The 26,343-nt window shown below is 52.1% G+C and overlaps 2 protein-coding genes across 7 annotated transcripts in view; one reads left to right on the top strand and one right to left on the bottom strand.

Moving 5' to 3' along the window:
- Positions 1–1,643, top strand: part of SUN2 (Sad1 and UNC84 domain containing 2) — an 18,340-nt gene extending 16,697 nt beyond the window's left edge. For all 4 annotated transcript variants that reach the window (XM_027540762.1, XM_027540760.1, XM_027540761.1 and 1 more), the window contains exon 18: positions 28–1,643. In XM_027540762.1, coding sequence (XP_027396563.1) covers positions 28–141 — 114 coding nt within the window. In that variant the 3' untranslated portion in view covers positions 142–1,643. The remainder of the gene's footprint in view (positions 1–27) is intronic.
- Positions 1,425–25,975, bottom strand: GTPBP1 (GTP binding protein 1). Of its 3 annotated transcripts, XR_003510997.1 has the most exons (13): positions 25,637–25,975; positions 22,943–23,054; positions 16,587–16,767; positions 15,679–16,027; positions 12,714–12,837; positions 11,798–11,912; positions 9,798–9,942; positions 9,500–9,682; positions 8,595–8,730; positions 7,800–7,978; positions 6,394–6,594; positions 3,579–3,669; positions 1,425–2,231 (listed from the first exon to the last, which is right to left on the bottom strand). XR_003510997.1 is itself a non-coding variant. In XM_027540766.1 (12 exons), exons 1-12 carry the CDS (start codon positions 25,826–25,828, stop codon positions 3,658–3,660), a joined length of 1,929 nt encoding a protein of 642 aa, XP_027396567.1. In that variant the 5' UTR covers positions 25,829–25,975; the 3' UTR covers positions 1,425–3,657. The 3 variants fall into 3 exon arrangements, 2 of the variants coding, with proteins under 2 accessions (XP_027396567.1, XP_027396566.1); XM_027540766.1 differs by having other exon boundaries at positions 1,425–3,669; XM_027540765.1 differs by lacking the exons at positions 1,425–2,231; positions 3,579–3,669 and adding an exon at positions 3,884–5,518 and having other exon boundaries at positions 25,637–25,859.
- Positions 25,976–26,343: the final 368 nt, after the last annotated feature.

A 26,343-nucleotide genomic window follows, 5' to 3' on the forward strand; every position in this document is an offset into this window, starting at 1 on the left:
TCTTAGCCTTTGCTTCTCTCTCTGCAGGATCCTAAAATGGCCACGTACCAGGTGGTGGAGCTGCGCATCCTGACTAACTGGGGCCACCCCGAGTACACCTGCATCTACCGCTTCAGGGTGCACGGGGAGCCCGCCCACTAGGCCTTTTCTGTGCTGCTGCCGGCCATGCCCCCTCTCTGGGGTTAGGTGCGCAGCACCCCCAACTCCCTGCACACGCTTGAAGCGCACTGACTTCCAGGAGCAAGAAAGGAGCCCTGGCGCAGTGGAGATGAAAGAACACGCGGGCTTTTCCTGTGCGGCGGCGGCTCGAGCGGTCAGCAGGCTCCACTCTCGCTCTTCCTTCTTCGCTCTCCGCATGCCAAGCACTGGGCGTCTTCTCCCTCCTGGGAGGGTGTATATATGTAGCATGTTGTGGGGAACTGAGGCGGGAAGAGCGGGGTGATGCCCGCGGTCCAGCGAAGGTGGGCCAGACCTGCCTGCCCTTGGCCCGTGTGGAGGGACTGACACCTTGGGAGCTGCACAGATGAAGCAGGTGCCAAAGCCGTGCGTGAGACAGGCGAGGGCCTGGGGCAGCTGGGCTGTGCCCCCTCCCTCAGTGAGGGGGGTGCTCAGGGTGCAGGTCAGAACTGGTTCCCAGGCACGAAGCTCCTGGGAGAGGGTGGCTGGGCTCCTCCAGACACCAGTGCCATCAGCCAAGGCCTACAGCATTCCTGAAGGGCTTCTGCACACTGTGTGTGTCCTGGGTCAGGGTGGGCCAGGGGCTTCTTGTACCCTGGAGGGTCTGGCTCCTGGGAGCCTCCAGGAGCCTCTCTGCTGGGGACAGCAGTTGTCTTCTCTCTCCTGATGCTGGGACTAGGGCCCGCTCTGCTCCCCTCTCCTGCTCAGGCCCACCTAGTCCCCAGAGCAAGCTTGCCACATTCCCCCAGGGTGTAGGTGTCCAGACCTGTCTTTGGGGGCAGCCAGCAGTGTTCACGGAGCTCCCTGGGCTCTTGTGGTGGCCCAGTGACATGATGAGAGTGACATTCAGGGTGTTGCTGGGGTGGGGTGGTGTAGACTGTTGGCCCTGCCCCACCCTATCAGGCCCCTGATCCTAAGCCATCCCTGGGGGCTCATTCAGCTCTAGCTTCATTGTTTCTATTCTGACTCATTTTCTATGGGGAGCAGTCGGGGTGGGGGTGGGGGTGGGGGGTTGGCTATGGAGGCGGGGCTGAGGTGGGAGCTTTTGGACCCAGCAGGCCCTGCTCTATTGTGTATATATTTTTCAAGGTCTTGTTTTTTTAACTGAGAAGCTAAGGGCTTGATTTCTAGCCCCGTTCTGTGGGGCCTTGGGTGAATGCAGTTCCTTGTAACCTGGCTGCCAAGAGGGGTCTGGTTCTGACTCTGTGGTTCATTGTGGCCTGTGGGGAGGGGGCAGGAAGGGCTGCTGCATAGGTGGGTGCCCTTGGAAGAGTTCCTAGATGTGGCTGGAACAACAGAGAGGCCCCACGGACCCCTGTGTGTTCCAGCACCAGCCCCTGCCTCCAGACAACCAGGTTTTGTTTGCGCTCTCCTGTCACAAATGCTGCACTATTGGTTCTTAATTTTTTTTTATCTCCAGATTCTAATTTATGCCTATGCAAAAAATAAATTATGCCCAGGGTTAATGGAGTGTGTGGTGTGGTTTTTATCTGGCCATTGCATGGGACTCTGCTCTTGGGAAAAAGAGAAAGGATTCTTAGCCAAAACAACGTCGCAAAGGCTTACCTCCTAAGCTTTAGAAACCCAAGCTTTAGAAACCCAGGCTTCTCAGCTGTGATGGGAGATGGGACCCGAGGCTGGCCCTGTTCTGGTGACTCCTGGGTTTGACGGTGGCAGGAGAAAGGGAGGTGGCTTTAATAGCCACCACTGATGTCCACTGGGAAGCAGGAGGCTTGTCCTGCGTCTCTCAGTGGAGCAGGAGATAGGAGTGACCCACCTGACTCAGCTCGTCTACGTTGGTGTCGCAATCCCCCTCCACAGGAGTTAGACCCTTGTCCCTTGTACCTGTGTTGGGATGGGATGAGGTAGGTCCCCTGAAGAGTCAGACTCTTGCAAGTTCCGGGGAGCAGGTCCTGGCCCTTCCCTGCATGTATCTCCCCAGATTCAGTGCCTCCAATGAGCAGCTCCAGGTGACAGGGGTGGTTCCCCATCTGGACTCAACATACGCCTCATCCTGACCATGGCACCTGGCCCAGGGCTGGGCCCCATCACAGCTGAGAAAATAAAGGCAGGAACAAGTCAGCAGGGAGGAGCTGGGGGTGAACTGCTATAGGAGAGGGTGCTGGGTGGGATCCATAGCCAGGCCCAAGGCTTTGGGCCAGTTGCTCAAGCCCTCAGCTCTCCACACCAGGACAGAGCCAGTCCCAGGGCGCACTGCTCAGCAGCTGCTTGCTTCATTGCCTCCTGTCTCACTTAACACCGGCACTGTATTTACCACCATTTTTCAACAAAGGCCACATCCCTAAGCAGCACCAGTAAATGGTTTCTGGAACCAACCACATACAGAGAGCTCAGGGCCTCCGCTCATGCCCTCTGGGGCCTGTCTGTGCATATTCAAATCTCATGAGTCGTTCATGGTACAGCCTGCCAGGGGTGGTTCCCCATCTGGACTCAACATATGCCTCATCCTGACCATGGCACCTAGCCATCTTCTCCATGGTCCGTCTCATGACCCCAGTCAAACCTACTCTTCCCTGCACCATGGCATGTTCCTGTTACCTTATTCTGGTGCTGGGAAAGTCAGGAGGCCAGAACAGAGGGCCTGGATGAATTAAAAAAGGCCATACATGCTAACTGCATTGCAGAAGGTCAGGATTTGCCATTTAAGATGACTGGATTAACAACTTTTCTTCATCAGCTATGAAAGGGCTGGTGGTTTGTTCCAAATAGTGGGTAGGGCTGAGACTCACACAGGACCGTTGCAGTCCCAGCCAACGACAGTAAAATGCTGCCGTCAGTCCCCTGGCTAGCAGGTGGGGGCCCGGTGACCACAGAGATAAGACTGACCTGAGTGAAGGCAGAGGCCAGGGTGGAAGCCATAGCATCTAAATGTAAAGGAAGTGGTTATGTTCACAGAGGCAAGAGACTGCCAACCAAATGTGGTTCTGCCTGTTTCAGGGTCCCACATGAAATTCCACAGCACCTGCCATGGGAACCGAGAGCAGGCGCTGCTACTCCACCTGGAACTCCCACTATGAAGGCACCACTGGGCAGGGCCCCTCTAAGCAGAACCAGAGTCAAAAAAGCAAAGGGGAAACAGCCAGCAGACAAAGGAACCAGGGCCGACCGGAGGACATGCTGGAGCGGGTGACTGGAACGGCTGGGGGCACTGCTCCGAGTTCTCCTTAACTGGAAAGATGTCATGAACGCCACCTCCCTCACAGATGGTAGCTGCGAATGTCGAAGAACATGAAGCGAGGGAAATGCCTGGCACGGTCCCAGCTGCACAGCAGAGCCGAGTCCGTGCCACATTTCTCCTTTGGAGCCTGTGACTCAGCTTGTGGCCTCTGCTGTGGACTTGGGAGCCAGCGTGGGTGAGAAGCCACGCGGTGACCACTCACCGGGTACCTCCCACATGCTGGGCACATCGGGACCTCATGCTCCTTCTCTCGCTGAATCCTCACAACCTGATGCAGGCATTCACCTCTCTTGCTGTGGATGAGGAAGCTGAGGTTCAGAGGATGCCAGCTGGTCCTGGGTCACCGCTGGCCGAGAAGCCTGGGTTCTTGAAGCCACGCCTGCCTGGCAGGAGAGGCTGGGCTCCTACAGGCCCCGCCTGCAGCCGGGGCTCCAGGGCAGGCAAAGCAATGGAGGTCCCTGTGGCAGCGCCTCCACCTGGAGGGGCTGGGCAGGGAACACGACACCGTCAACTTGGAACAAACTTTTATTTTGTGTGCTGGTCTGGTCGGTCCATGGCCACAGGTAAGTGGTAACTAGAAATAGTTAGAAGGAGGGGAGGAGAGGGGACCAGTGGTCTGGACGCAGGAGGAGTGGTGAAGGGTTGGGGACGGAGGGGAGGTGAGGCTGAGAAAGGACCCAGCCAGGTAGGTGAGTGTCCCAGGCTAGAGAAAGAACACAGCTCTGCCCACAAGTCCACCCTGAAGTGAGGGCTTAGTCCACAGCTCAGGCCAGGCTGGTTTGGGGCCCACGTTGCCCTCTGGCCTGGGCAACACCACTCCCACCCCAGGCAATGATTCTTCCTGAGGGCTTAATACTCTTGAGATGGGTCTGGAAGAATCTTGTTAATACCTCCTACCTGCCCTCCCTGTACTCCAATTAGAGCTTCCCAATCTGGGGCTCTGGCCCTTCACTCTTGTGCTCCTGTAGCAGCCACACTGGGGCGATGTGGGCAAGGAGGCGTTCTGACCCTGCCTGGCTCAGAGGAACAGCCGGCACCCCCACCAAAAAGATGGGCTGCTGAGTGTGAGCCTGAGCGGGCGGCCCCCAATCCTGGTCCTCAGTAGCCCGAGGTTCAACAAGACTCAGAGTCCAAGTCCAAGCAGGAGGCAGCCATGGGAAGGGCGAGGCGAGAGCCTCTACCGTGACAGAATCGGCCGAGGAGGGGTCACCCCAGTCAGCTAGGCAAACAGAAGATTGTCTTGGAGGGGCAAGAAAAGCCATCAGCTGTCTAGATCAAGGGCGAGGGTCAGAGATAGGGGAAGGAGGACCCTACAATCCAATTGCCAATACCCTCCACACATCTACAGGTTACAGCTTAAGAGCTTTTGGCATTAACTGTTTGGGGGTTCAAGGGGAACAAGAGGGAGAAAGAGACTAGGGAACCACCACTCTTGGCTCTGCTAAGATTCCCAAGTGCCGGAAGGAGGACTCCAGTACCAGCAGACACTCCCACCTGGACGCCCGCAGCCCCGAGGCGTCTCCAGGCGCAGAGAATGGACACAGGGAAAGGGAGGCGGGGCGCGTCAGCCCGACAGCCCCAGAAGGTTCGCACAGACACACACAGACGGACGCACGGACAGGCAGCCAGCTAGCTCCTGGAGGCCGGTGGCCAGCCACAGAGGAAAAAGAAGAAAGACGCCCAGGGCCCTGAACGGCCGCACTCCTGCACCTCAGACACACATACCCACACACAACCACACGCACACTAGATAGAGAGAGAGATATATAATAAAAAGAATAAAAACTAAGGGCCCGGATGTACAAAAGAGGTGTGAGTGAGGAAGAAGGCAGGGAGGAGGGTGGGAGATGGCCAGTCCTCTCTGGAAGTCTGGCCACCTTCCTCAGCTTATAAATTACAGCCCCCCTGGAAAATGGGGGTGGGGGGAATGATGAGGCTCCGGGTGCGGCCGGGGGAGGGCAAGTGGCGCCAGGGCTGCTCTGGTCCCTCTGGCAGAGCCGGGGCCAGAGCACTAGGATCCCTCGGGTGGCGGAGGTGGGCTGGGGAGACTCAGCAGCCGCTGGTGGGAGTCATGCAGGCCCCCTGGGACTTCACCTTGTGACGCTGGCCCCCCCGTCGCCGGCCCCCACTGCTGGGCTTGGGCTGAAAGAGAGAAGGAGGAGCTTGAGAAGCGGTGGTCCGCTGGGCCCAGGGCAGCACAGGGTACAGAGGGGCCATGGGAAGCGGGGGCCGCCTGTGAGCAAGCGGCTGTCTGGGATGGAGCCGGCGCCCACCCTGCCTTCCACGCAGGCGGTGGGTCCCAGTGATCAGGGTGTGAGGAGCAGTTCAGGGGGCACACAGGGGGCGGGAGCAAACACGTGCCACCGCTGACAGGTGCAAAGGGAAAGCATGCAAAGGACGCAGAGGGGAGACTCGACAGGAGGGCGGGGGGAGAGCAGGAAGGAGGAGTCCAGGCAGAAGGTCTCTATCCAGAGAGGAGTCAGGGAAGACTCTGGAAAGGAGCAATGTGGGGGTGCCAGGAGAGGACTCCAGGGCCCAGAGCTGGCCGGAGGTTCTGAGTGAGAGCCACACTGACCGGGGCCCGAGGCCACCCCTCACGTCACGTTGGGGAAGGGGCCCAGAAGGACCCTTGAAGGCAGCATCTTTCGGACACCCGTGGCTGCAGTGTGCACACATTACTTGTATTCTTACACACACACCACTCACTCTTATTGTGACAGGGAAACTCTGACATTTTTAAATTCTATTTCATTAAAACTAAATGCTGGTCTGACTCATTAAGTTGACTTTACGTAGGCCACATCTCAAGTTTGAAAAACACTGCCTTAAGAGACCAAAAGCTCCCACTTAGAGAACACTTACAGGCCTGGAGTGTGGGAAACACCCACCGAGGAACTCAAGGACACGGCAGGCTGGCAAAGGCTGCCTGGGCTCTTCTGTGAGTCACCTCCACCCCCAACTCTCGCCCCCACCCGCCTGAGGTGGTCAGGGGCCGGACTGGCTGGGGAAGCACTCACCTGTGGCTGGAGACTGCTGGATGCAGCCAGCTGGGTGGCCCCTAGGGAGCAAGCTTCATCTCCTGGTGGGGGGCCCCCCACTGTGGGCCCTCCAGAGGGGCCCCCCTCTTCTCTTTTGGGCAGGGGACCCTTTTTCGTCGATTGCATTTTAATCTGCTGGGGCTTGGAGTTCATTGGGGAGTTGTTGGTGGTCTGCAGGAGCTGCCAGAACCAAGGGGGTGGGGGTAAGACTGGAGTTGTCAGCCATGACATGGGGTCAACTGCCCCCGCCCCAGCCCGAGGTCTCAGGGACCTCCCACCCCTGGCCTGGAGGGCCTGGGCAAGGCAGGCAGGGGCTGGAGGGTGGCGAGTTGCCCTCTCCCCTCAGTGCACTCAGGCTGCCATGGTCGGGGCCAATGTCTCAGCGGTCTCCACCCAGCCCAGAAGGGTTTCAGGCTGTTCCCCACCCTGGCTGCTCTTCCCACAATCTGTGAACCCCAGCATCTGCTACTCAGCTCAGCTCCCAGGCAGGGGGTCCAGCCTGCCCTGAGCATCAACCGTACCTCCTGCTGCCCATGGAACAAAAGTCTGGGGCAAGTTTTCATTTCAGGCTTCCCAAAGAGACCAAGTGAGTCTCCCAGGAGCTGGAAGCATTTGGAGTGCTGCCATCAGAATTCTTAAGAGCTACCACCCAGGAAGACTGACTCAGAGCCTTCCCTGATGATCCCAGTTCAATCTCAAAGCAGGGAACAGGCCCGGCTGCACCCCCAAGGGCACTAGAGCACGTGCTAGTAGCTTCAGCCAAACCCTCAGCCAGTCCGAAGCAAGGGGGCCTTCAAGGACACGATCCTCCCCTCTCCCCAACACACACTGCAGGCCCAGGGTCACACGAATGGGCCTAAGGCCATTCTGGAGAGAAAGCAAGCCTGAGCCTGATTCCAAGATCTCAGACAGGCTGTATGGAGCAGGGATCAGACCACTTTCTCAAGGGCCCCTACTCAAGGCCACGGATAAAGTCTGCAGAGGGCATGAGGCGGGCTCCAGAACACAAAGAGCTTGAGCCTATGCCCCAATGCTGGCCAGCACTCATTCCAACTGGACCCACTACTGTAAGGGCACTGCCCCAGCCAGGCCACTGGAGCCTGTGCCCAGCTTCTCAGAAGCTGACCCTGCCTAGGCCAGGAAATTCTCCCACCATTCTCTCCTACCGACGACTGCCATGCCTCAACCCCACCTTCTCTCCACCGTGGTCGCCACCAAAGCCCAGAAGGACGGGAGGTCTAGGGATGCCTCTCAGGGCAGCAGAGCAGATGGCACTTGGTAAGATTTCACAGGGCTTCTCGAGAAGAGCGTGCTGTGCTCACAGGCTAGAACCGGAAGCCCCCAGCACTTCCTGCAGGCAGGCAAGGTGGTCTGCCCGGCCATACCTTAGTGATGGTGCCCACGGCCTTGGTGCGGCCTTCCCGGAACACCAGCCGCTGGTCTATGTGCAGGTACTCGGGGGTCTTGATGAAGCGGAAATGAACGGTGGCCTTGTCCCCAGTGCGCAGACAGTCCTTGTCCATGCTCAGGATGGTGGCCGTCTGCCTGATGCTCCCACAGTGCACTGCCAAGGGAGCCAGGAGGTCAGCAGAGGCCTGAGCCACCCAGGGGCCTCAGGGCAGGGGAGGCAGTGAGTGAAAGCATGAACCATGCTTGAGCTATGTAGCAGGCTAAACCTGGAGGGGCCGAGTGTGGCTAAGTGAGCTGGAGGCCTGCTCTCAGACTGATCCTGCCTCACACTCTCCCACTGTCCTTCAGTTTATAGACCCCGCTGGTCCCTGGACCCACCGTCCTAGTTCTTGAACACAGGCACTCTGCTGGTATGCGTGCCTTCTCTGGACTTTGGGCTTCTTGATGGCAGTGCCCTCACCCATCTTGTCTTTATCCCCCAGCACCTTAGCATCACTGCCTGGCACACAGCAGCGCTTGGCAGACGTCCGCTGAAGGACTGAGTGTGAGGTCTCTGAGGGCAGGTCCGAGTCTCCAGTGCCCAGCGCAGAACCAGCGCTCGGTTAGTGTTTGCAAGAATGAACAGACCACAGGCTACAGCTTGTAGGTGGAACAGAGGGGATGGTGTCATTAAACAGGACAGAGACCTGACTCTTGGCTGCAGCTGGAACTTTGGGGTGAGGGCTGCTGGAGCCGGGGACTTATGGCTGGCAGTGCCCTTTGACACCTACCCATGGCCTGGTACCGCGGGCTGATTGTGGTGGGGTGGTGAAGGACCAGGATCTCGGCCTCAAACTCCCAGGAAGCTTGGGGATTCAGGCGTGGAGAAACCATCACCATGCCCTTCCGGATGGATGAGCGCTTGATCTGAAAACAAGAGGGAACCCCAGACCTCAGGGACAGTAATGCCCTGTGGCTTCACGCCCTGGTGTGGTGGGGCAGGAGTCCCTCTGAGAACTGGGACCAACAGGGCCTTGACCTCTCATTGCGCTGGACCACCAGCTTTCTAGGGCAGACTGTCCCAGGCAGACTTTAGGGCTCTGTCAGGGGGTAGTTATGGGGGCTCAGGAAAGACTTCAGTCAGAAAGCGTCATTTCAGCCAGACCTTGTGGATGGGCTAGAATTGAGTGAGTGGCAAAAGGGCAAAGATAGGCAAGTACTCAAGTGGGAGAAACAGGGTAAGCACAATACGACTGATGGAAAGTAGAAAGCCTGGCCTTGCTGGTTAATTTGTTTGGTGGGAAAAGTGGGTGACCCAGGAGCCAGCAGTCACCCCAGTCCCCTGCCCCAGGAACTGAAAGCTGAATGGCAAGAGACTCTGCAAGAGACCTCAACAGCCCCAGGTAGAAAGACCCTCTGCACAGCAGGCAGGCCCCCAGCTGACCTCACCCCTGGTGCAGGGTACCACGGCCAGACACTGTGTGGAGGAACAGAGCTCAGGAGGCCGCAGGCCTGGGTTCAAGTCCCAGTATGCTCCCCTGACAAGTCACTCAGGCTCTCTGAGCCTCAGTTTCCTCATCTGTAAAAGTGAGGTCAGCACTCCCTGCCTTGCAGAGCAGCTGTTGAGAGCTGGAGATGAGTCAGAGCCCAGCGTGACGCAGAGCCCGAGGGAGCTTGCAGCTCTCTCCACACTCACCTTCTTCAGTGCGAAGGAGGCAGTCTGGCCCCCGCGCACCTCCTTGACAGGCATGCGCTTGCGATGGATGGATTTGACAGCAATCGACAGGAAGTTACCCAAGGGATCTGGGCCCAGCAGCAGCGTGTCGTTCAGCTTGATCAGGCCCCTCAGTGTCGTCCCAGACACCACGGTCCCCACACCCTGCCGAGAAGACCCCAGCCCAGTGAGTCCATCCGCAGCACAAGCTGGCCCCAACAGCCCCGGAGAAGCACCGCTCAGCGCCCCAACCCTGTTCAGCCCACTGAAACGCACGCACCGGGACGGAGTAGGTGTCGTCAATCTGAAACTCGGCAGGCTCCTCCTCCCGGTAGCTGGTGCGAGGGGACAGCAGGTTGAGGAACATCTTGAGCAGGTCGAGGTTCTCACCTGTGACGTTGGAGATTTGGAATATCGGGCACATCCTGGTGGGGGTGTGGTGTGGAGACAGAGGAAGAAAGGTGCGCCCGTGGTGAGCGCCTGCCTGAGCAGGGAGGAGCAGCAGGAGGCCTCAGGCACGGCTGCTGTGACTGAGGGTGCCCCCACCATGCCGTCACTGGCCTCTCAGGCCCCGCCTAGCCCACCGACCCGTGCCTGAGGCCTCCTCTCCTTACACCATTTTGTCCCTGAAATCTGTCCCCTCCTCTCTTGTCTTGGCACCACTGCCCTATTCCGGGAGCTCGTGAGTACCCCTTCTTCTTACAGCGCACACATCCTTAAACCCTTAACCAACTCTCCACTGATGAGATACCAGATGGAATCCTTCCTCCCGACACCCCTACCAGTTTATTTCTCTCAGAGTCCTGTATTCCAGCTGGACTGGCGAATCTTCCCTTCTCCTCAAAGCTTTTTTCATTCCCATGTACTTGTTCACTCTAATCCGCCTGCCTGGACTCCTTCCCTCTTATCCAACTACTAAATCCTCTCATCAGGAAACTGTATTCAGTATGAATAGCCCATCTCTAATGCCGCCTCCTTCCAGAGAATCCTTCCCAGATGGGTACCCTTGACTCCCTCTGAGTTTTCAGAAAACTTTAAAAAAAAAACAAACACTGAAATATAGTAGTTGATTTACAGTGCTAAATTTTTATGTAAAGTGACTCAGTTATACACATACATATATATTCAATATAATATATTCTTTTCTATATTCTTTTCCATTATGGTTTGTCATAGGATACTGAATATGCTACACAGTAGAACCTTGCTACTTATCCATTCTATATATAATAGTTTCCTGCCTATCTGCTATCCATGGTTAATCAAACTTCTCAAGATCAGGAATTACACGTTTGCTACATCTAGAATAAGGACTGTACAGAACCGGCACTCAACAAAATGAATGAACTGAAATGGGGCCAACTGAAGCGTACCCCCTCTGCTGGCCAACTGGTGGTACTAAAGACAGAGGTAGGGCAGAGAGAAAGGCCAAAATGTCGGGCTGCTCTGGGTCCTGGAGCAAACAGCCCCAAGACTACGGGAGAAGAAGCGGAGTCAACAAAATTTACTACTACCAAGAGACTATCTTTGACCAGTAGCCAACCACCCTGAAGACAAGGACTGTGCCCAAGTCAACTCTGAGTCCTCAATGCCTAAATGAAAAGCCCAGCACAGAACAAACATCCAATAAATATTTATGGAATCAAGGAATTCCCTGGCAGTCAACCACCTTCACTGCTGGCCTGGGTTCAATTGTGGTCAGGGAACTAAGAGCCCAAAAGTCATCCAGCACGGCCAAAAATATATATATATTTATAGAATCAAAGGACATGCTAATGAGTAAATGCCAAAACTCATCTGTGATTAGAGAGCTTTTGAGGAACAACAGTATAAAAAAAATTAGGGACTTCCCTGGTGGTCCAGTGGCTAAGACTCTGCACTCCCAATACAGGGGGCCTGGGTTTGATCTCTGGTCAGGAAACTAGATCCGGAATGCCGCAACTAAGACCCAGTGCAGCCAAATAAATAAAATATATTTATTTTAAAAGTCAACAGAAACAGTTATAAAAATGGCTGTGTATCGATCAAACACCAGCCACGCGCAGTGCTAAGTGCTTTACATACATCATTGCCAACACTTACAAGAGCCCTATGAAGAAGATAACATCCATTTCACAGATAAGGACACTGAAGTCTCAGCTAGTACTCCAACTTCAGTGAGGCCAGCACCTCACAATCTGGGTCACCTCATACAGCCCCTGAGCAACACCGCTGCGAGCAGAATCATCTATTTCAACCAATCTCTGTGCCTGTGCCCAAGTGACTGCTCCCCACCATTACCTCTCAGAGCTGAAGTTGGAGGCTGTAACAATCACATCATCCTTGCTCTGCACCAGCACAGGGATCTTCCGGCAGCCTGGTGACTTCAGCAGGCGCTGCAACAGCTTCAGGGTTTCTTAAAGGGTGAAATGGAACAAAATTAGGGGGACACAGCCTTCTCTTTGGCCAGGCTTCCAAGGCAAGACAGGTCCACTCATTATTGACTCAGCAGGAGACAGACAGACACACAGTGTTAAATGCCATAATGCCTGGAGAAGAGAAGGAGGGCCAAAACTGGGTGAATGCTTGCCAGAGTAGGAGGAGACTGATGGGGAGTGTGTGCTCAGGCCACAGGTCTGAAACCTGTCAGGTTTCTCCAGAGTCTCTAGAAGACTCACATCCTATACGCAAGTGACTTGGGGGTCCATGAGAAGGACAGTGTTGTTCCTAGAATGCTCTGTTTCCTGGGAAAAAATTCATCTGACAAGAGGATCTCTGGATGTTTAGACACCTGCAGAAGCCCTTACGAGGCCCTCCAGAAAGATCATTCTCTCCCACCATCTATAGCCTAGTCTTTCAACTTTGTTTTGAAGCCTTTGGTTGCAAAAGACCATCAGACTCTGCCCAAATGTCTCCATATATGCCCAGCTTAGATGGAAAAACCCAACTCCCTCTGCCTAGAACCATCTGAAAAGAGATGCCAGATTAGGGCCTTCAAGGATCCTGCATTTTTAACCAGAAGGAACAATGAGCAGGAGGTAACTCCAGGCTGTGCTCAGACCAAGAGCCAAACAGGGAGGAAGCAGAAGTCTCTGGGCTGGTGGACATTCAGGCCAAGGTCTATGCCCAGTACAAGGAAGCAGAAGATCCCAGGCTGCAGACCACCAAGGAGCCACCGTGGGTGACTGTGCCACAGACTGCTGCCGCCAGCACTTACCTTGTAGGATGTTGGCAGGACACATGTCAATCTTGGTGACCACCACAAACACAGGCACGTTGAGGGCCAACGCCAAGCCCAGGTGCTCCTTGGTCATCCCTACGATGCCAGCGTTGCTGCCCACCTGCCCCAACACAGAAAGGACTATCAGGACAAGGGGCACAGAGAGTGCTGCTGGTGGGCACAGGGGCGCAAAGAAGCCTGAGGGAAGAGAGCACTCTCATCTTTGAGGCCACTATCAGAACAGAACACAGGGGCCGCAAGTCTTCGGCCAGAAACCAAACAGCTGTAGCTGAAAGCTGGGCTGGGCACAGACCGCTTTAACCTCCCATATAACAAGATGGCCTGTCAAAATCTGAGGAGACTTGGAGGCAATAAAAAAGAAGACAAACTCAGTCTGGGAAAAGAACTGTCCAGAGTCATCAAAGTGGATTCAGTTTAACATCCCTGGCCCCCAGTTACCCTATCTATAAAATGGGAGGAGAATAATATTCACTTTAAAGGGTTCACTTGAGGTTTAAATAACCAAACATGTTTTAAAGGGCCACACAGAACTAGCAGGAATTAGGTCTTCAGGCAAGAGCCACTGTTACTACTGTTATCATTCCTTCCTGTAACAATAAACATTTCCAAGTATCATAAAGGCCAGTTACATGAATTAATGCACATGCACAAGTGTGCCTGCAAAAGAAAGAGGAAATTCCTCTCCACTGATATGGGGGTACTCTCTAAGATATGTTTGAAGGGGAGAAAAGCAAGGTGGTATAAGAGTGGTGATTAGATCACTGTTTGAAAAAAAGCAGCTGTAAGACATCCCAGGGAACATCTGAGATAATGTAAACACTTTTAGACTAGATACTGTATGATATTAGTGCACTCTTGTTCATCTTCTTGGGTGTAAAAACAGTAGCAGACTGTGCGCTCAAGTATTTTAGGACCTGTGAGAGGCATTTGGGGTGAAGAGTCACAATGTCTATAATATAATCTACTTTCAATACACACACACTTGCTGGTATGATTACGAAATATCTCTAGAGGATGTATAAGAAACTGGCTGTACTGGTTGCCTACGGAGAAAACGGAACAGAGGCAGGAGAGAGACTTCTCACTCTAAAGTGGAAAGCCTCTAAAGTCCTTAGGTACCTTTTAATTTTTATACCATATGCATGTATTACTCACTAAAACAAAATAAGGTTAAAATTGCCATGACATATTTATACAGGCCTTCATACATTCCAGAGTGTTTTCAAGCGATGCTCTCACTGGTCATCACAGTTCCCAGGGGAGCTATCACCCCACCAACACAGATGGCCCACACATGTTCCCTCTGACTACACCACGACCTCTCTACCATCTTCCTCCTAAATCTTCCCATCCCTCCCACCACCTTTCCTAACCTACCCAGACCTGCTTCTCTTCTTCCAAGAGGGATATGAGAAAGCTCTCTCTCTGCTATCTCTGTATTTTCAAGGTTTTTTTTTTTTTTGAAATTGACTGCCATGAAACAATAATCAAGTATTTCATTGTTTTCTACAGAGATTTTTAGTATTTAGCTCCTGACCTAAAAGTTAAATAATTTATAACATCTCATCTGGGGTGAAGACATGTCCATTGATCACTGTAGCCATGTGGGAGACCCAGGTTTGATTCCCGGGTTGGGGAGATTCCCTGGAGAAGGAAATGGCAACCCACTCCGGTATTCCTGTCCAGAAAATCCCACGGACAGAGGAGGCTGCAGGGCTATAGCCCATAGGGTCGCAAAGTGACTGACACTAGCTAACTGTAGCTCAGTTAGAAAAACGCTCATTTTAAACTGATTTCTATACCCTTAATTTTAATCCAACAACTGCCCCAAATACACTCTACGCTCTTCCTCTAAAACCCCTTCGGGAAGAGCAGCTTTCCTTGGCCAGTCAAGGTTGGTAAGGGTCCTCTGCAACGTCCAAAGACACAGGAGATGAACCACACTGAGATCCTAAGAACCTTGGGCAGAGAGCTGACGAGTGTTCACACATATGCTCTGCCTCTCTTTGCTCTCCAGGCTGGAGAGAATTTGCCCGAGAACCTGTTCGTTGGGCAACTTGATCAAGTTTGTGCTGAACAGATGCTTTCATTTACTATACTTATTAATACAGGCAGCTGGAGGGACTGGGAAATGGGGAAGGGCTTTGAGAAGGATTTGCCAAAGGAAAACCAGCTTGCTTGCACTCTGTGAAAGCTTTGAAGTCGTGACCAAGGCTGTGGGCCTCACAGACTCCTACTCTCTGGCCAGGAAGATCCAAGAGACCCAACTGCAGGATTCACAACGTGATCCAGCCCAGAAGCCTCTGCTCCCTTCCCTCTTCAGTTTATCCACGTGGTGAGGTGCTGAAAAGTCTATTCCCACCAGACTGTGAGCTCTATGGGTGCTCAGGACAGCCTGTTCACGGCTCTATTTTCGGGCCTGGCACAGTGCCAGGCACACAGAAGCCTCTCAACAAGTAGCTGTGAGAGGCGGACACCAGTCCCAGGCTCAGAAGAGACCGCCTTCTAGCCCCTCAGTGGCTGTCCGTGCTCTCGCCTCCACTTCGTCCCCAGGCTGCCCCATCTCTGAGGGTGCTGCCCAATATCACCTCAAAAATAGCCCGACCCCAGGAGGAAACACCTTTCAGAGGTGTTTCCTTTCAGAAGGTAGTAAGAAACGCCCCGGGAGAACCCTCCTCTACACCTCTCTGAAAAACAAGAGAGGTCTGCAGATGGCACCTTGGTTTCTCTTCGAGGATCTCTTCCTGGCCTGACCTAGCAGAAAGATCAAGGTACACCCTTGAGAAGACCGGGCACCCTTGCAACACTTGTCATTCTTATCCGGTTTCAAGGCCCTAAACCAAAAGGCTCCTGCCTCAGAACAATTGTAAACACTTGTATACCACCATATCCCAGGATCCGAGCCGAAGCCCCCCGCCCTCCTCAGCAGCACCTCACTTACCATGAGCATGCAGAAGTCAGGCAAATGGCCGGTCATGCCAAAGACAGTGGTCTTCAGGTACTTCTCATGGCCGGCCAAGTCGATGAAGGTAATCACCTTAGTGGATTTCTCACAGATCTTTGTCCACTCCAGGCTGCCGCCGTGGCTGTCTGGCTTGTTTACCACATTTCCTTCACTGTCAAAGCCCAGAATGTCGTTGCCCACGCTGCTGGTGCGACCCGACTCAATCTCATGTTTGTGGCGGAAGAGTTTCTGGCGGGCAAAGCCTCGCCCATTGTCCAGCTCCCCGTGTGTCAGGACCCCCAGAAGCGTGCTTTTGCCAGCATCCACGTTGCCCACAACTGCTACCCTGCGTGTACACAAACCCATACATTTGTGTGAGAGTTGGTGGGTGAGTGAGAGTTGGTAGGTGAGTGAAGTGAACTCCAGCAACTGGACCTGTAGGGACGGGCTCACCCCTGAGCCTCTCCAGTTCTCTGCTCCTTTGAGTCATGGGTGAGCACGTTGGGAATGCTCTTGGAGCTGTACCCAGGGACTAAAATGTTACTTAGGAGGAACTGAGCTCCCCGACAAGAGCCCTAAAGCCAAGAGGGGCACATGATGCTCTCCTCCATGACCCTGGTTTCTAGCCTCCCAGGCTGAGGGGAGAGCAAGTACCCCCACAAAGTGGCCACAGAACGCAGGGCTGGCCTCCCTCCCACTCTTTCCAAATGGGAGGATTTAAAGATGAAAAAGTATGGAAACATAGAATGGAGCTATTGATGTCACTGGACACTCTTTCCAGGCCTCAGGAAGCAAAAGGACGAAGTGAGTGTGCCCAGTGTCAAAGGCTCAATCACCATTCTCTATGGTGCCCGGGACCCCAAGGTCATGCTGCAGGGGACCTGGAACTGTTCAGGGCCCCTCACCTGACTTCCAGGAAGTCATTGTCTCCTACTCGTTTTCGGACCAGGTAATCGCGCACACGGCCCCCGGCCTCTTGCCGCTCCCGCAGGAGGATGACATCAGCCTCTATCTGCTCTGCCATGCTCTTCACGGTGGCGTAGGAGGCCTCCATGTCAGCTTCACTCAGCCCGTACTCAGTCCCATCTGGTGACAAGAGTCCACACGTCAGCTGCCACCAAGTCAGCCAGTTAACCACCCGTCACCAGGGCCCCACTCTGGGCACTGCAGAACATGGCTCTCTACCTGACACTTCTGACACTCGGGCACGTGTGGAGTTCATAAGTAACAGGGCTTCCCCATTAAGCAGGGCAGTCATTAATTCCTTCAATGGTAATCAGGGAGACTCTCCCAGGTTTCATGCCAAGTCTCATGCTGGGTACTGGGAATACAGGTGCCCTTGGCGGGTTCACAGCCCAGTGGGAGAGACAGGAAATTAATTAATTGCCATACTGCTTGAGTGCTGTACTATACAACAGTACAAAGAGAATGTAAAGCATGAGCAACTAGCATTGCCTAGGGAAGCTGAACACAGCTTTGCAGGGTGCCGACTTCAAGCTGGGACTCCGAACATGAAAAACGGGCCTGCAGAGAAAGGAGGGAAAACATGATAAGCAGCAGAGCAAAGCGTGGAGCCCGGCAGATCATGGCACATTCAGGGACCGAGAAGCAGCTTGGTGTGCTGGGGAGCAGGATGTCAAGTGGCAGGAGACCATGTGACAGGTGGAAATGGTCAGGCAGGTGAACATCACACAGCAGCAACACACACATATACCAGGGAGGGAAGCCTCGGTGGTTACATGGGGGAGTAACATGATCAGATCGCCGTGGGACAGAAAGATCTCTTGAGCAGCAATGTAAAGTGTGTGCTGGCAAGCAAGAGACCAGAAACGGGGAGCCAAGTTTAGGAAGGAATTCTAATAATACAGTCAAGAGATAACAAGGACAGGAGACAAAGGAAAATGGGGAGAGAATTTACGAACGGCTTTAGGGACAGATTTTTCACGGAGGTGGCTCAGGTGAAACGTCCAGCAAGGAGCTGGAAAAACTGAGTCTGAGCTTAGGATGAGGGAGGAAGGACCAATCAACCGGTAATTTATGGAGTGCCTACTGTCTGACAATCTGGTCAGGTGCTTCCCACATGGAGTCACACTTAATTCCCACAGTAGCTGCCTCCGCTTTCCTCCAGCCTGTCTCCCCGAGAGCACCCCTGCTCCTTCCCTGGGCTCACCTGCAGCATATGCCCCACCTCTTTTCTTTTCTGCCTCCCAAGACCCTGCAGCTGCTCTCATCTGCTTCCACGTCTCCCCTTACAAACAAGTTCAAGCCATTCCTAAACTAAAGGAGACCAACCTCTCCTCCTGTGCCCCAGCAAATGTACCGTGCTGCCATCCCCGCCAGAGGACACTTGGTGACTGTACCTCCTCACCACCTACTCACTGATCTGATGCCTCTGGGAAAAAACTGGCTTTCAAGTCAGCAGACGCCTTCTACCCCCTCATCCAAAGTCTTTTCCTCAAGCCTGCAGAGTCAACGCCACTGGCCACCGTCCCTGTTGACTGAAGCACCTCACTCCCACTCTGCTTGCCTATAACCCGAACTCTGTTTTTCTTTTTATTTATTTACTTTCGCCATGCCTTGCCACATGTGGGATTAGTTTCCCAACCAGGGATCGAACCAGTGCCCCCTGCACTGGTAGCTCGAAGCCTTGACCACTAGAGCACCAGGGAAGTCCCCCAGATTCTCCTGCTTCACCTCCCACCCTCTGGTTTCTCCTTCTGTCTCCTCTCCTGGCTCTTCCTGCTCCTGCCCCTAGATGCCAGCCTTTTTCAGTAGTTGGTCAGTGGCCCTCTTCTCTATCCTTGAACATTCCCCTCAACTATCTGGATATTCTATGGCTTCCACTGTCATTTGAAAACTACAAAAAACATTCATAACTAGTCCTCTTCCCAGAGCTCTATCCACTCCCTTTTTAAACAACAGCACAAAAACTAACAGCATTAACAAAGCATTTCAGTCCTCCCTGTAGCCCTATGAGTTAGATACTACTGTTCCCATTTAGTATTGGGGTACACGGAACCCAGAGGTCTCAGAGCTGGGAGGGAGCAGAGGGGCCATGGGTCTTCTGATTCCACACCTAGAGCCTGTTCCTTTGGCAAGGGCTCCCCTTAATGCCAGACCAGTTCCTCCTCCTGCCTTCCCTGTTTCTGATGACACCACTATCCTTCCAGTCACCCAAGATTAATACTCATCACTCTAGTCCTGCCAAGTCTAGCTTTCCTTGTTCCTGCTCTCCTTTCTTTGCCAGTCCAATGTCACCAGCCTGATTCAGGCCCTTATTCACCTGAATCATCACAAGATCCCTAACTGGTCTTAACAAATCCCATCTGTTTCCTCCAACCCATCCTGCATAGATGCACAAGCTCAAGTTCCTAAACAATGCACAGCGCTGACATTGTCACTTTCAAGTCAAAACCTTGGAAGGGCTCCCCAGGTCCAGCAGCGTCCAGTTCTAATTCCTTAGAGGTGTCCATCTAAGGAATTAGAACTACTCCACCCCTTCCCCATCCTCCCCTCCTATATTCTGTTCCAGTGCAGATGGCCCAGTCACCATCCCCCATGTTTTCTGCACTCTGCCAGCTCTACACCTTTGCTCATGTATTTCCTACCCTGGAAAGCCAATCAGCACATTTCCACTTGTCAAAAGCCTACCCATTCTGCTCATGAAATTTACCACGAATAGTGTTTTGGATGTGTCTTCACCCACTATACACAAGCATCTCGAGGATAAGGACCCTATCTCAAATATCCCTGGACACTCCATGAGGGGTGCCTTTCCTATACCAAGTCCGCAAATGTCTGCAAAATGCTAAAACAAATGAGCAAAGAGTGAGCAGTTGGGTCAAGGAGCTTCTAAATGCATGGCCAACTGAGCTCTGGAAATCTTCTGGATTAGAGAAGGGATTGGAACTGTTCCTGAGAGAAGGCTGGCTGCCTTGCCATTCTGGCCAGATCCCCTTTTCTGTTTCTGTTACATTGAAAAGCAATGCTTTCAGGTTCTATCTCACACCAGGGGGCAATCAATAGCGTCACCTATCCATCCAGGGCTCCCAGTATTCTGTGACTGAAAATACCCCCAGTCACATCAGCCTTCTCCAGCATGTCCTCACTTGGTAGGAGTGGGAAAAAAAGCCAAGGAGAAAAGTCAGAGGTCCAATCACTAAGGGCCACATATTAAGCCTCGTGGGAAGCGAGTCAGATTTCAGTCCTGCTTCCTGACTCACCCTCCTGCTCAACATGCAGTAGGGGGTCCCCATACTTTTAGGATACAAGTCTAAACGCTTTGGTGTGGCATTCAAAGACTCTCAGAGCTGGGCCCTGACTACCGGTCCAGTGTCCCTTCCTGACACTCCCAATCTCACCCTCATTCCCACTTTACTGAATCACCTCTGATCCACCAAAAACTCCACAATCACAATGCTCCCATGCCTCTGTGCTTGTGGCTTTCTAGGCTCACTGACTACTGCCTCCACTCACCTAGGAAACTCCTACTCATTCTTTAGAATTCACTCATCGGGCACCTCCTCCTTCAGAAAGACTTTTAAGCCTTCTCTGACCCTGCCACAAACTTATAATACTCCTCCCACATTTCCTGAACTTTTAATGCAGTACTTAGTTCTTAGAAAGTCATGATTTAATATTTGAGGAATGAACAAGGTTCTTTTTGAAAGAGATCTCATGGTAAATCAATTATAACCTGGAACCTTTAAAAAGTGACTAACTACTAATACTAACTAAGCATTTATATAGTGCTTACTATATGCCAAGTGTTAATCCTCACCACGATACCACGGGCTAGATTCTATTATTATCTCCATTTTAAGGCAAGGGAAAGAACCCGTAAGGCAAACTCAGACCTGCCAGGTTCCAGAACCTGACCTAACTACAGAACTTGAACTAACTAATCACGGTGCCTCCTTTTAATATCAGTCTTAAGAATGTATATTTAAAGAGCACAATCCTCCACCCTGCTTAGAATTTTTTAATAACCTAATTTATCTATACAGATTTCTCTGAGGCGGGGGTGGCGGTGGGGGTGATGGTACCATTAGCCCCATTTTACAGATGAAGGAAGCAGTCAACAGAGGGGAAGCCCCAAATACACAGGAAGTCAGTGCTGGAGCTGACCCCTGGGGCTTTGCATCTCCTTCAGTCTTCCATTTGAAGTTGAACTTGTTTAACTAGTTGCAATCTTTTTCTGCCTCTAAACAATTCCAGCAGGAAGGAGTCACTATGAATCTAATAGTATCCAATTGGTAGATGCCAAGATAATGCTTTGGTGTGTAAGATACATGTTAATGAATGTTTGTTCTTATGCTTTGCCATGGGAGGGTTAATTAACTGTGAGCCATCAAGGTCTGGTAAAGTTCACTAAGAGTTCATATTAAAGAATAAGGGAGCAGTGGGGGCTTTACAGGGCTTCCCTGGTGGCTCCAACCGTAAAGAATCCGCCTGCAATGCAGGAGCTGCTGCTGCTGCTAAGTCGATTCAGTTGTGTCCGACTCTGTGCGACCCAGTGGACGGCAGCCCACCAGGCTCCCCCGTCCCTGGGATTCTCCAGGCAAGAACACTGGAGTGGGTTGCCATTTCCTTCTCCGGATTCAATCCCTGGGTTGGGAAGATCCTCTGGAGTAGGGAATGGCCTCCCACTCCAGTATTCTGGCCTGGAGAATTTGATGGACAGAGGAGCCTGGCTGGCTAGGGTTCATGGGTCGCAGAGTCGAACTCAACTCAGCTTTAAGAATCTGCATCTTCAACAAACAGTCCCAAGACTTGTCAGAATTGACCTAGATGTGGTTTTCTTCAATTTTATACGTTTGAAGTGATCTTTGAGTGGTTCATCCTATTACAGCAGGCCAGATGTGACACAAAGGCTTTCAAAAGGCTACCAATGAACCCCTAGTCACCAAATGGAATGGCTTTTTCTGAACCTAACTCTCCCTGCTGTCTCTGTAACACTTGACAATGCTGACCATCTCTCTCTCTCGACATGAACCTCCTGCTTGGCCTATCTCTCTCACCATGCCTTCTTTAAAGTGATAAGACCTGAAACTGGGGAGGTGGCAGCAAAGACAGAAAGGAAAGGATAAACATGAGAAACATTTCAAAGGAAAGCAGAGCAGTATTGGGAGATCAAACTCTTCTTCCTTGCGTCAATTTTGCAGCATTTCTAAATGCTGTTTTCTACTGAAGTTAATTATGTATATGCCATCTTTCCTTCTCAGGACAGAGGACAGATTATAAGTATCCAGTGTTTTGCAACAGTATCAAGACCTTAGAAGGATACTTAATAGATATTTGTCAAACAGTTCAAAACTGATTTTGAGATTTCTACCATCTTAGACTCACACTGTAGAAGAATTATTACCTGTCTTTATAAAAAGCTACATTCAGTGAAGAGAACTAGTCCTTTAATGATGCATGGAGGCCTACTTAAAACTTGCAAAGACCACAGACAAGATCTAGTACAGGCTAAACTGATAACTGTTAAACAAGCCCAGCTGCCATTTTAGCAAAGATAATGTCTAAATGAAGGTAAGAGTAAGCAGGCTTTGCATTGAGAGTATAAACTAGGAATGACCGGGGGTGGGAAGCCCAGGATATAATCTGGGATTCTGTCAGGGGGATGGCCTTCCTCTAAAACAATGGGCCCCTAAAGTGGAATAAGAGGGCTAGAGGGCAATAACAAGTCTCTTCCAGAATGGCAACAAGCCTACGTATGTGATAGGATCTCACAGCTATTCCCACTGACTGGTCAGTGTGGACCAGGGCAAGGCAGCCTTGCTGAAGAGAGAATTCTGGATGTCCTTTTCTTGCTGACATCAAGAAGTATCACAGAGGTTCTCTGCTAAGCAGGCAACAAGCAGCAATGGGACTGGTAAATCAGACTTGGAGGGGAAGACCTAGAACTACCTAGGGAAGACTTAATTCTAGACCTAATTGTGACTTACTCCATTATCTCAGACAAGAAGTTTCCTTGCTCTGTGCTTCATCACACCTTATGCAAATGCAGGGTACTGGAAGCAGAAACGAAGCTTCTGTAAAATCTCTTGGAAAGTGAATCTTTAAAGTCAAGCACATTAGGACCACTAAGGTGGGAATTAACATTATCACGCTGTACTTTCACATTCTCCCAAACAGTTCTGCAGACACTAAAGAATCACTGCAACTGAGACACACGAACAGGAAAAGTTGATAAAAGAGGGAAAATGTGCTCTAAATAATGTTTTTAAAAATAAAGTGAAAGGAAAACTATGCTCACCTGATCCCTGCCCAATGACATATATGGTCTCTCCGCATCCCTCGTCCATCCTCTCCCACATTTGCCGAAGTAGGCTGTCATACTGCTCTGATGTAGGGCTCACTAGAACCAGCTAGAAGAGAAACCAACAGCCTTAGGACCACACTTACTAGAAGAGCACCACAGCCAAAGCAGATCAAAGACCCTGACTGAACCCCACTGCGCCCTGACCTAAACTAGCTTCGCAGCCCCCTCATGGCCTCTTTGCCTCTCTTCAAATAGCCTTTGAGCTCAAGGCCTTATGAGTTTGTTCGAACCCCAACCCACAGAAAAGAGGGTGTGAGCAGCCTGCCTCCTGCTGCTTAACACAAGGGGCAGGAGCCACAGGGACTGACAATGTGGCACTGTAGCCAGAAATTAATGAGCAGTGTTTTACACCTACATGCCAAGGTCTTCTACCTGCAGCTTGCAACTCACAGGACAGGGATCTCATATACTGCCATGCTCTCCATCCAAGGCCAATGGTTCCTATAACAACATAAGAATTCTGTTCTATCTTGCCTTGGCTATCTTGATTATTTAGGAATCGGCAAAAACTGCTGCAAGATTTATCTTTATCAACAAAACACCCTTACCTCTAAGATGGGTATCAACACCATCATTTTGTGAATTTCTGCCAATAACATTAAAATATCAACCATTTATTTGGGGAGGCTGTTTACCAACAGGCATGTCAAATTCCATTCTCAAACTGTCATATGTGACCTTGGACAAAGAACTTAACCTCTGAGTCTCAGTTTTTTTAGTCTACAAAATGGAGATACTATTACCTACCTCCTAGGGCCACTGTAAAGACCAAATAAGATAACATGTAAAGCATCCACTCCACAGCTCAATAAGTGGTAATTACAGTTTTCCCCACCCAGTCATTCCTAAATGAAACTAGATACCGCAATTCACTAATTCTCTCTCTCTTTGGAAGCTCTCAGAGTCTTATGTCCATCCCCACATTTAACTATGGCAAGTATATACACTTACAGCTTCTAACCTTTCCCTCAGGAATCAGTCTATTTAACCCATCTCTTCTCTCTCATCACATCAGTTTTTTTCAATATCATCAGTATTAATTTACATAGCATCTTTAAAATAATGAGAAAGACTTCCTCAGCTTCATGACGAAGACACACCTCCCTACCCTGGAACATTAAATAAGTTGGTCAGGAAATAAATCTGTTTGCAACTCTGCTGGGCCATTTCCCACTGTTTTCAGGCTTCTTCAGCACCTTGGCCATGAACTGACATCTAGTTCATCTGCTTCCGAGTCAAGTGCGTCTCTTACAATTTCCTGAGTTGACTCATCAGAGCCTGTACTTTGAACCTAGGTGCTGGGTCTTCTGCATTGTGTCCCATTGCCTCATACACTTCCCCTGATCATCCTCTCTTTGAACCTGGCCGGCAGCCTCATTATGGCAGTAGAGGCACCAGAGAGGACCCTGTGCTAAGCTGGAGTGCTGGCTTTTAAGCGCTCAGTGGAGACTAGAGGGAGAGAGCGGTTGGTTTCAAGAAAGTTCTCTCCAGTTTAGATCAAGTTTCATGAAGTTTTGTCACCACAGACTAAAAAATCACAAATGTTTTCAAAACTCATTAAACATCTCTATTGTAAGTATCCAACAACAGGTAGGAGGTGAGATGGGTGTGCTCTCTTGCATCAGCTGCTATTTAATCTGCACAGAGAATCATCAGTTCCTTCAATTCCCTTCAAACATTTACTGAGTAGTAAGTAACCGGCAGTGTAGTAGATTTCTTACATACGTTTCTCATTTTTACTACGTATTTGTACTAAAAAAAGATGATGAAGCTGGAGAACTGAGAGGTTAAGACACTTTCCCAAGGTCACAGAGCCTTTTTAACTGGCAGGGCAGCAAAGGGAACCCAGCCTAGTCCGACTCCCAACCTAGCATTCTTTCCTTTAGCAACGTTAGGAACCTTCAAAACGCCAGTCCCAAATTATACTTAATTATTTATCCCCGCCCCCACCAGCGCCAAGCAGAAGGTTGAGCCCTTAAAACCCTGCCCACCTTCGCAAAAGCTCAGAAAACACGATCTAAAACGTCCTTCATTATTCCAGTCATACAAGATAAGGTTCCATTCCCAGAAGACGAAACTATGGGTCATGCCCATCTTTCACTTTTGTTTTGGGTGGATTTCTAAAGGAGACATTCTTGATTGAGTGACTACTTAATATTGCCTTTCTCCACACCAGGAAGAGCCGCAGCTGCCTCCCGGCTCCCCCTTCGACTACCTGATCCTCCCGCGCTCGCCCTGCCAGAGCCACCTTCGACCCTCGGCTGCCGTGGACAGTCCACGGAGAGAGTCCCTCTCGATGTCCCGGGGAGGCGGCACCGCGTGGGGACCGCCACTGCGCGGGCAGCTGCCGGCGTCGGGCGCCCGCGTTCCACGTGGCGGAGCCGAGGGGTTGTGATCTCGGCGGGAGCCGGACGGCGGGGAGGCCGGGTGGGCGCCACCAGAGAAGGACTGCGGTGCCCGCGGGCAGCCGGAGCCGCCCCTAGCCCGGGAGCCCGCCGCGCGTCCCGCACTTACAGGTGGGCGGGCTTGGCCCCTCCCGCCCCCGCCGTCGCCCCAGAGACGGCTCGGCCCACCGCCCGGTTCCCCCTCAGTGCCCTGTCCCCTCAGCCGCCGGCGCCCGGGGCCTACCTTGCTGGTGAGGTCCAGCTCCGGTTCGCCGTTGAGCGCCTCGCCGTCCTCGCTGCAGTCCGAGTCGAAGCCCCCGTGGAGCCGGGCGGCAGCCGCAGCGGCTCTGGCCGCCCCCGGAGAGCTGGGCTCGGGGGCGAACATAGAGGCCGGGACCGGCGACTCCATCGGGGAGCGACTCCGCTCCGCCGCCATCTTTAATAACTTAGGCTAATTCGTAGCCGGCCTCCCCTCCCTCTCAGCTTATTTGCCTAATCTATGAGCGGCCACGCCCCCAAACCTTATCAGAATAATTTATGCGAAAATTCTCCCGCCGCGTAGAGGGTGACACGTATCTCTAGCTAAGAAACAATCGACCGGCCCTCTCGGCCACCAATCGCTACAGCTCGTTCAAGTACCTAATGAATAATTAATGAGGCCCAAAGCCCAACAACAAAAGTCTGGGACGTCACGAGCCTGGATCGTAGCTTTCAAGTGGGCAGTACAGTGTCCACGCTACCGGCCTGGAGTCTTCCCGCCAATGGGAGCAGAGCGGTGTACGACTGACACATCAGCCAACCAATAAGGAGAGAAATTCACACCGCGTTTACCCTTACCGCCCATCACTCCCCAAGATTTCAGAGGCGGTGCTCAGCTTCCAAATCCTGCAGTAGGATTGTCGGGGGCGGAGAGCCTTCCGATGATAGACAGGAGAAAGGCCCAATCCAGTC

This window comes from Bos indicus x Bos taurus, chromosome 5, assembly GCF_003369695.1.
Source record: "Bos indicus x Bos taurus breed Angus x Brahman F1 hybrid chromosome 5, Bos_hybrid_MaternalHap_v2.0, whole genome shotgun sequence".
In the NCBI taxonomy this organism is placed as follows: domain Eukaryota; kingdom Metazoa; phylum Chordata; class Mammalia; order Artiodactyla; family Bovidae; genus Bos; species Bos indicus x Bos taurus.

Bases quoted from the DNA above. Each gene is read 5' to 3' on its own strand.
- GTPBP1 (XM_027540765.1), bottom strand. From the start codon at position 25,828: ATGGCGGCGGAGCGGAGTCGCTCCCCGATGGAGTCGCCGGTCCCGGCC. The intron at 7,979-8,594 runs GTAGGTGTCAAA...CTCCCTTGGCAG, and splicing joins CCCGCGGTACCAGGCCATGG to TGCACTGTGGGAGCATCAGG. The intron at 6,595-7,799 runs GTATGGCCGGGC...TGGTTCTGGCAG, and splicing joins CCGTGGGCACCATCACTAAG to CTCCTGCAGACCACCAACAA.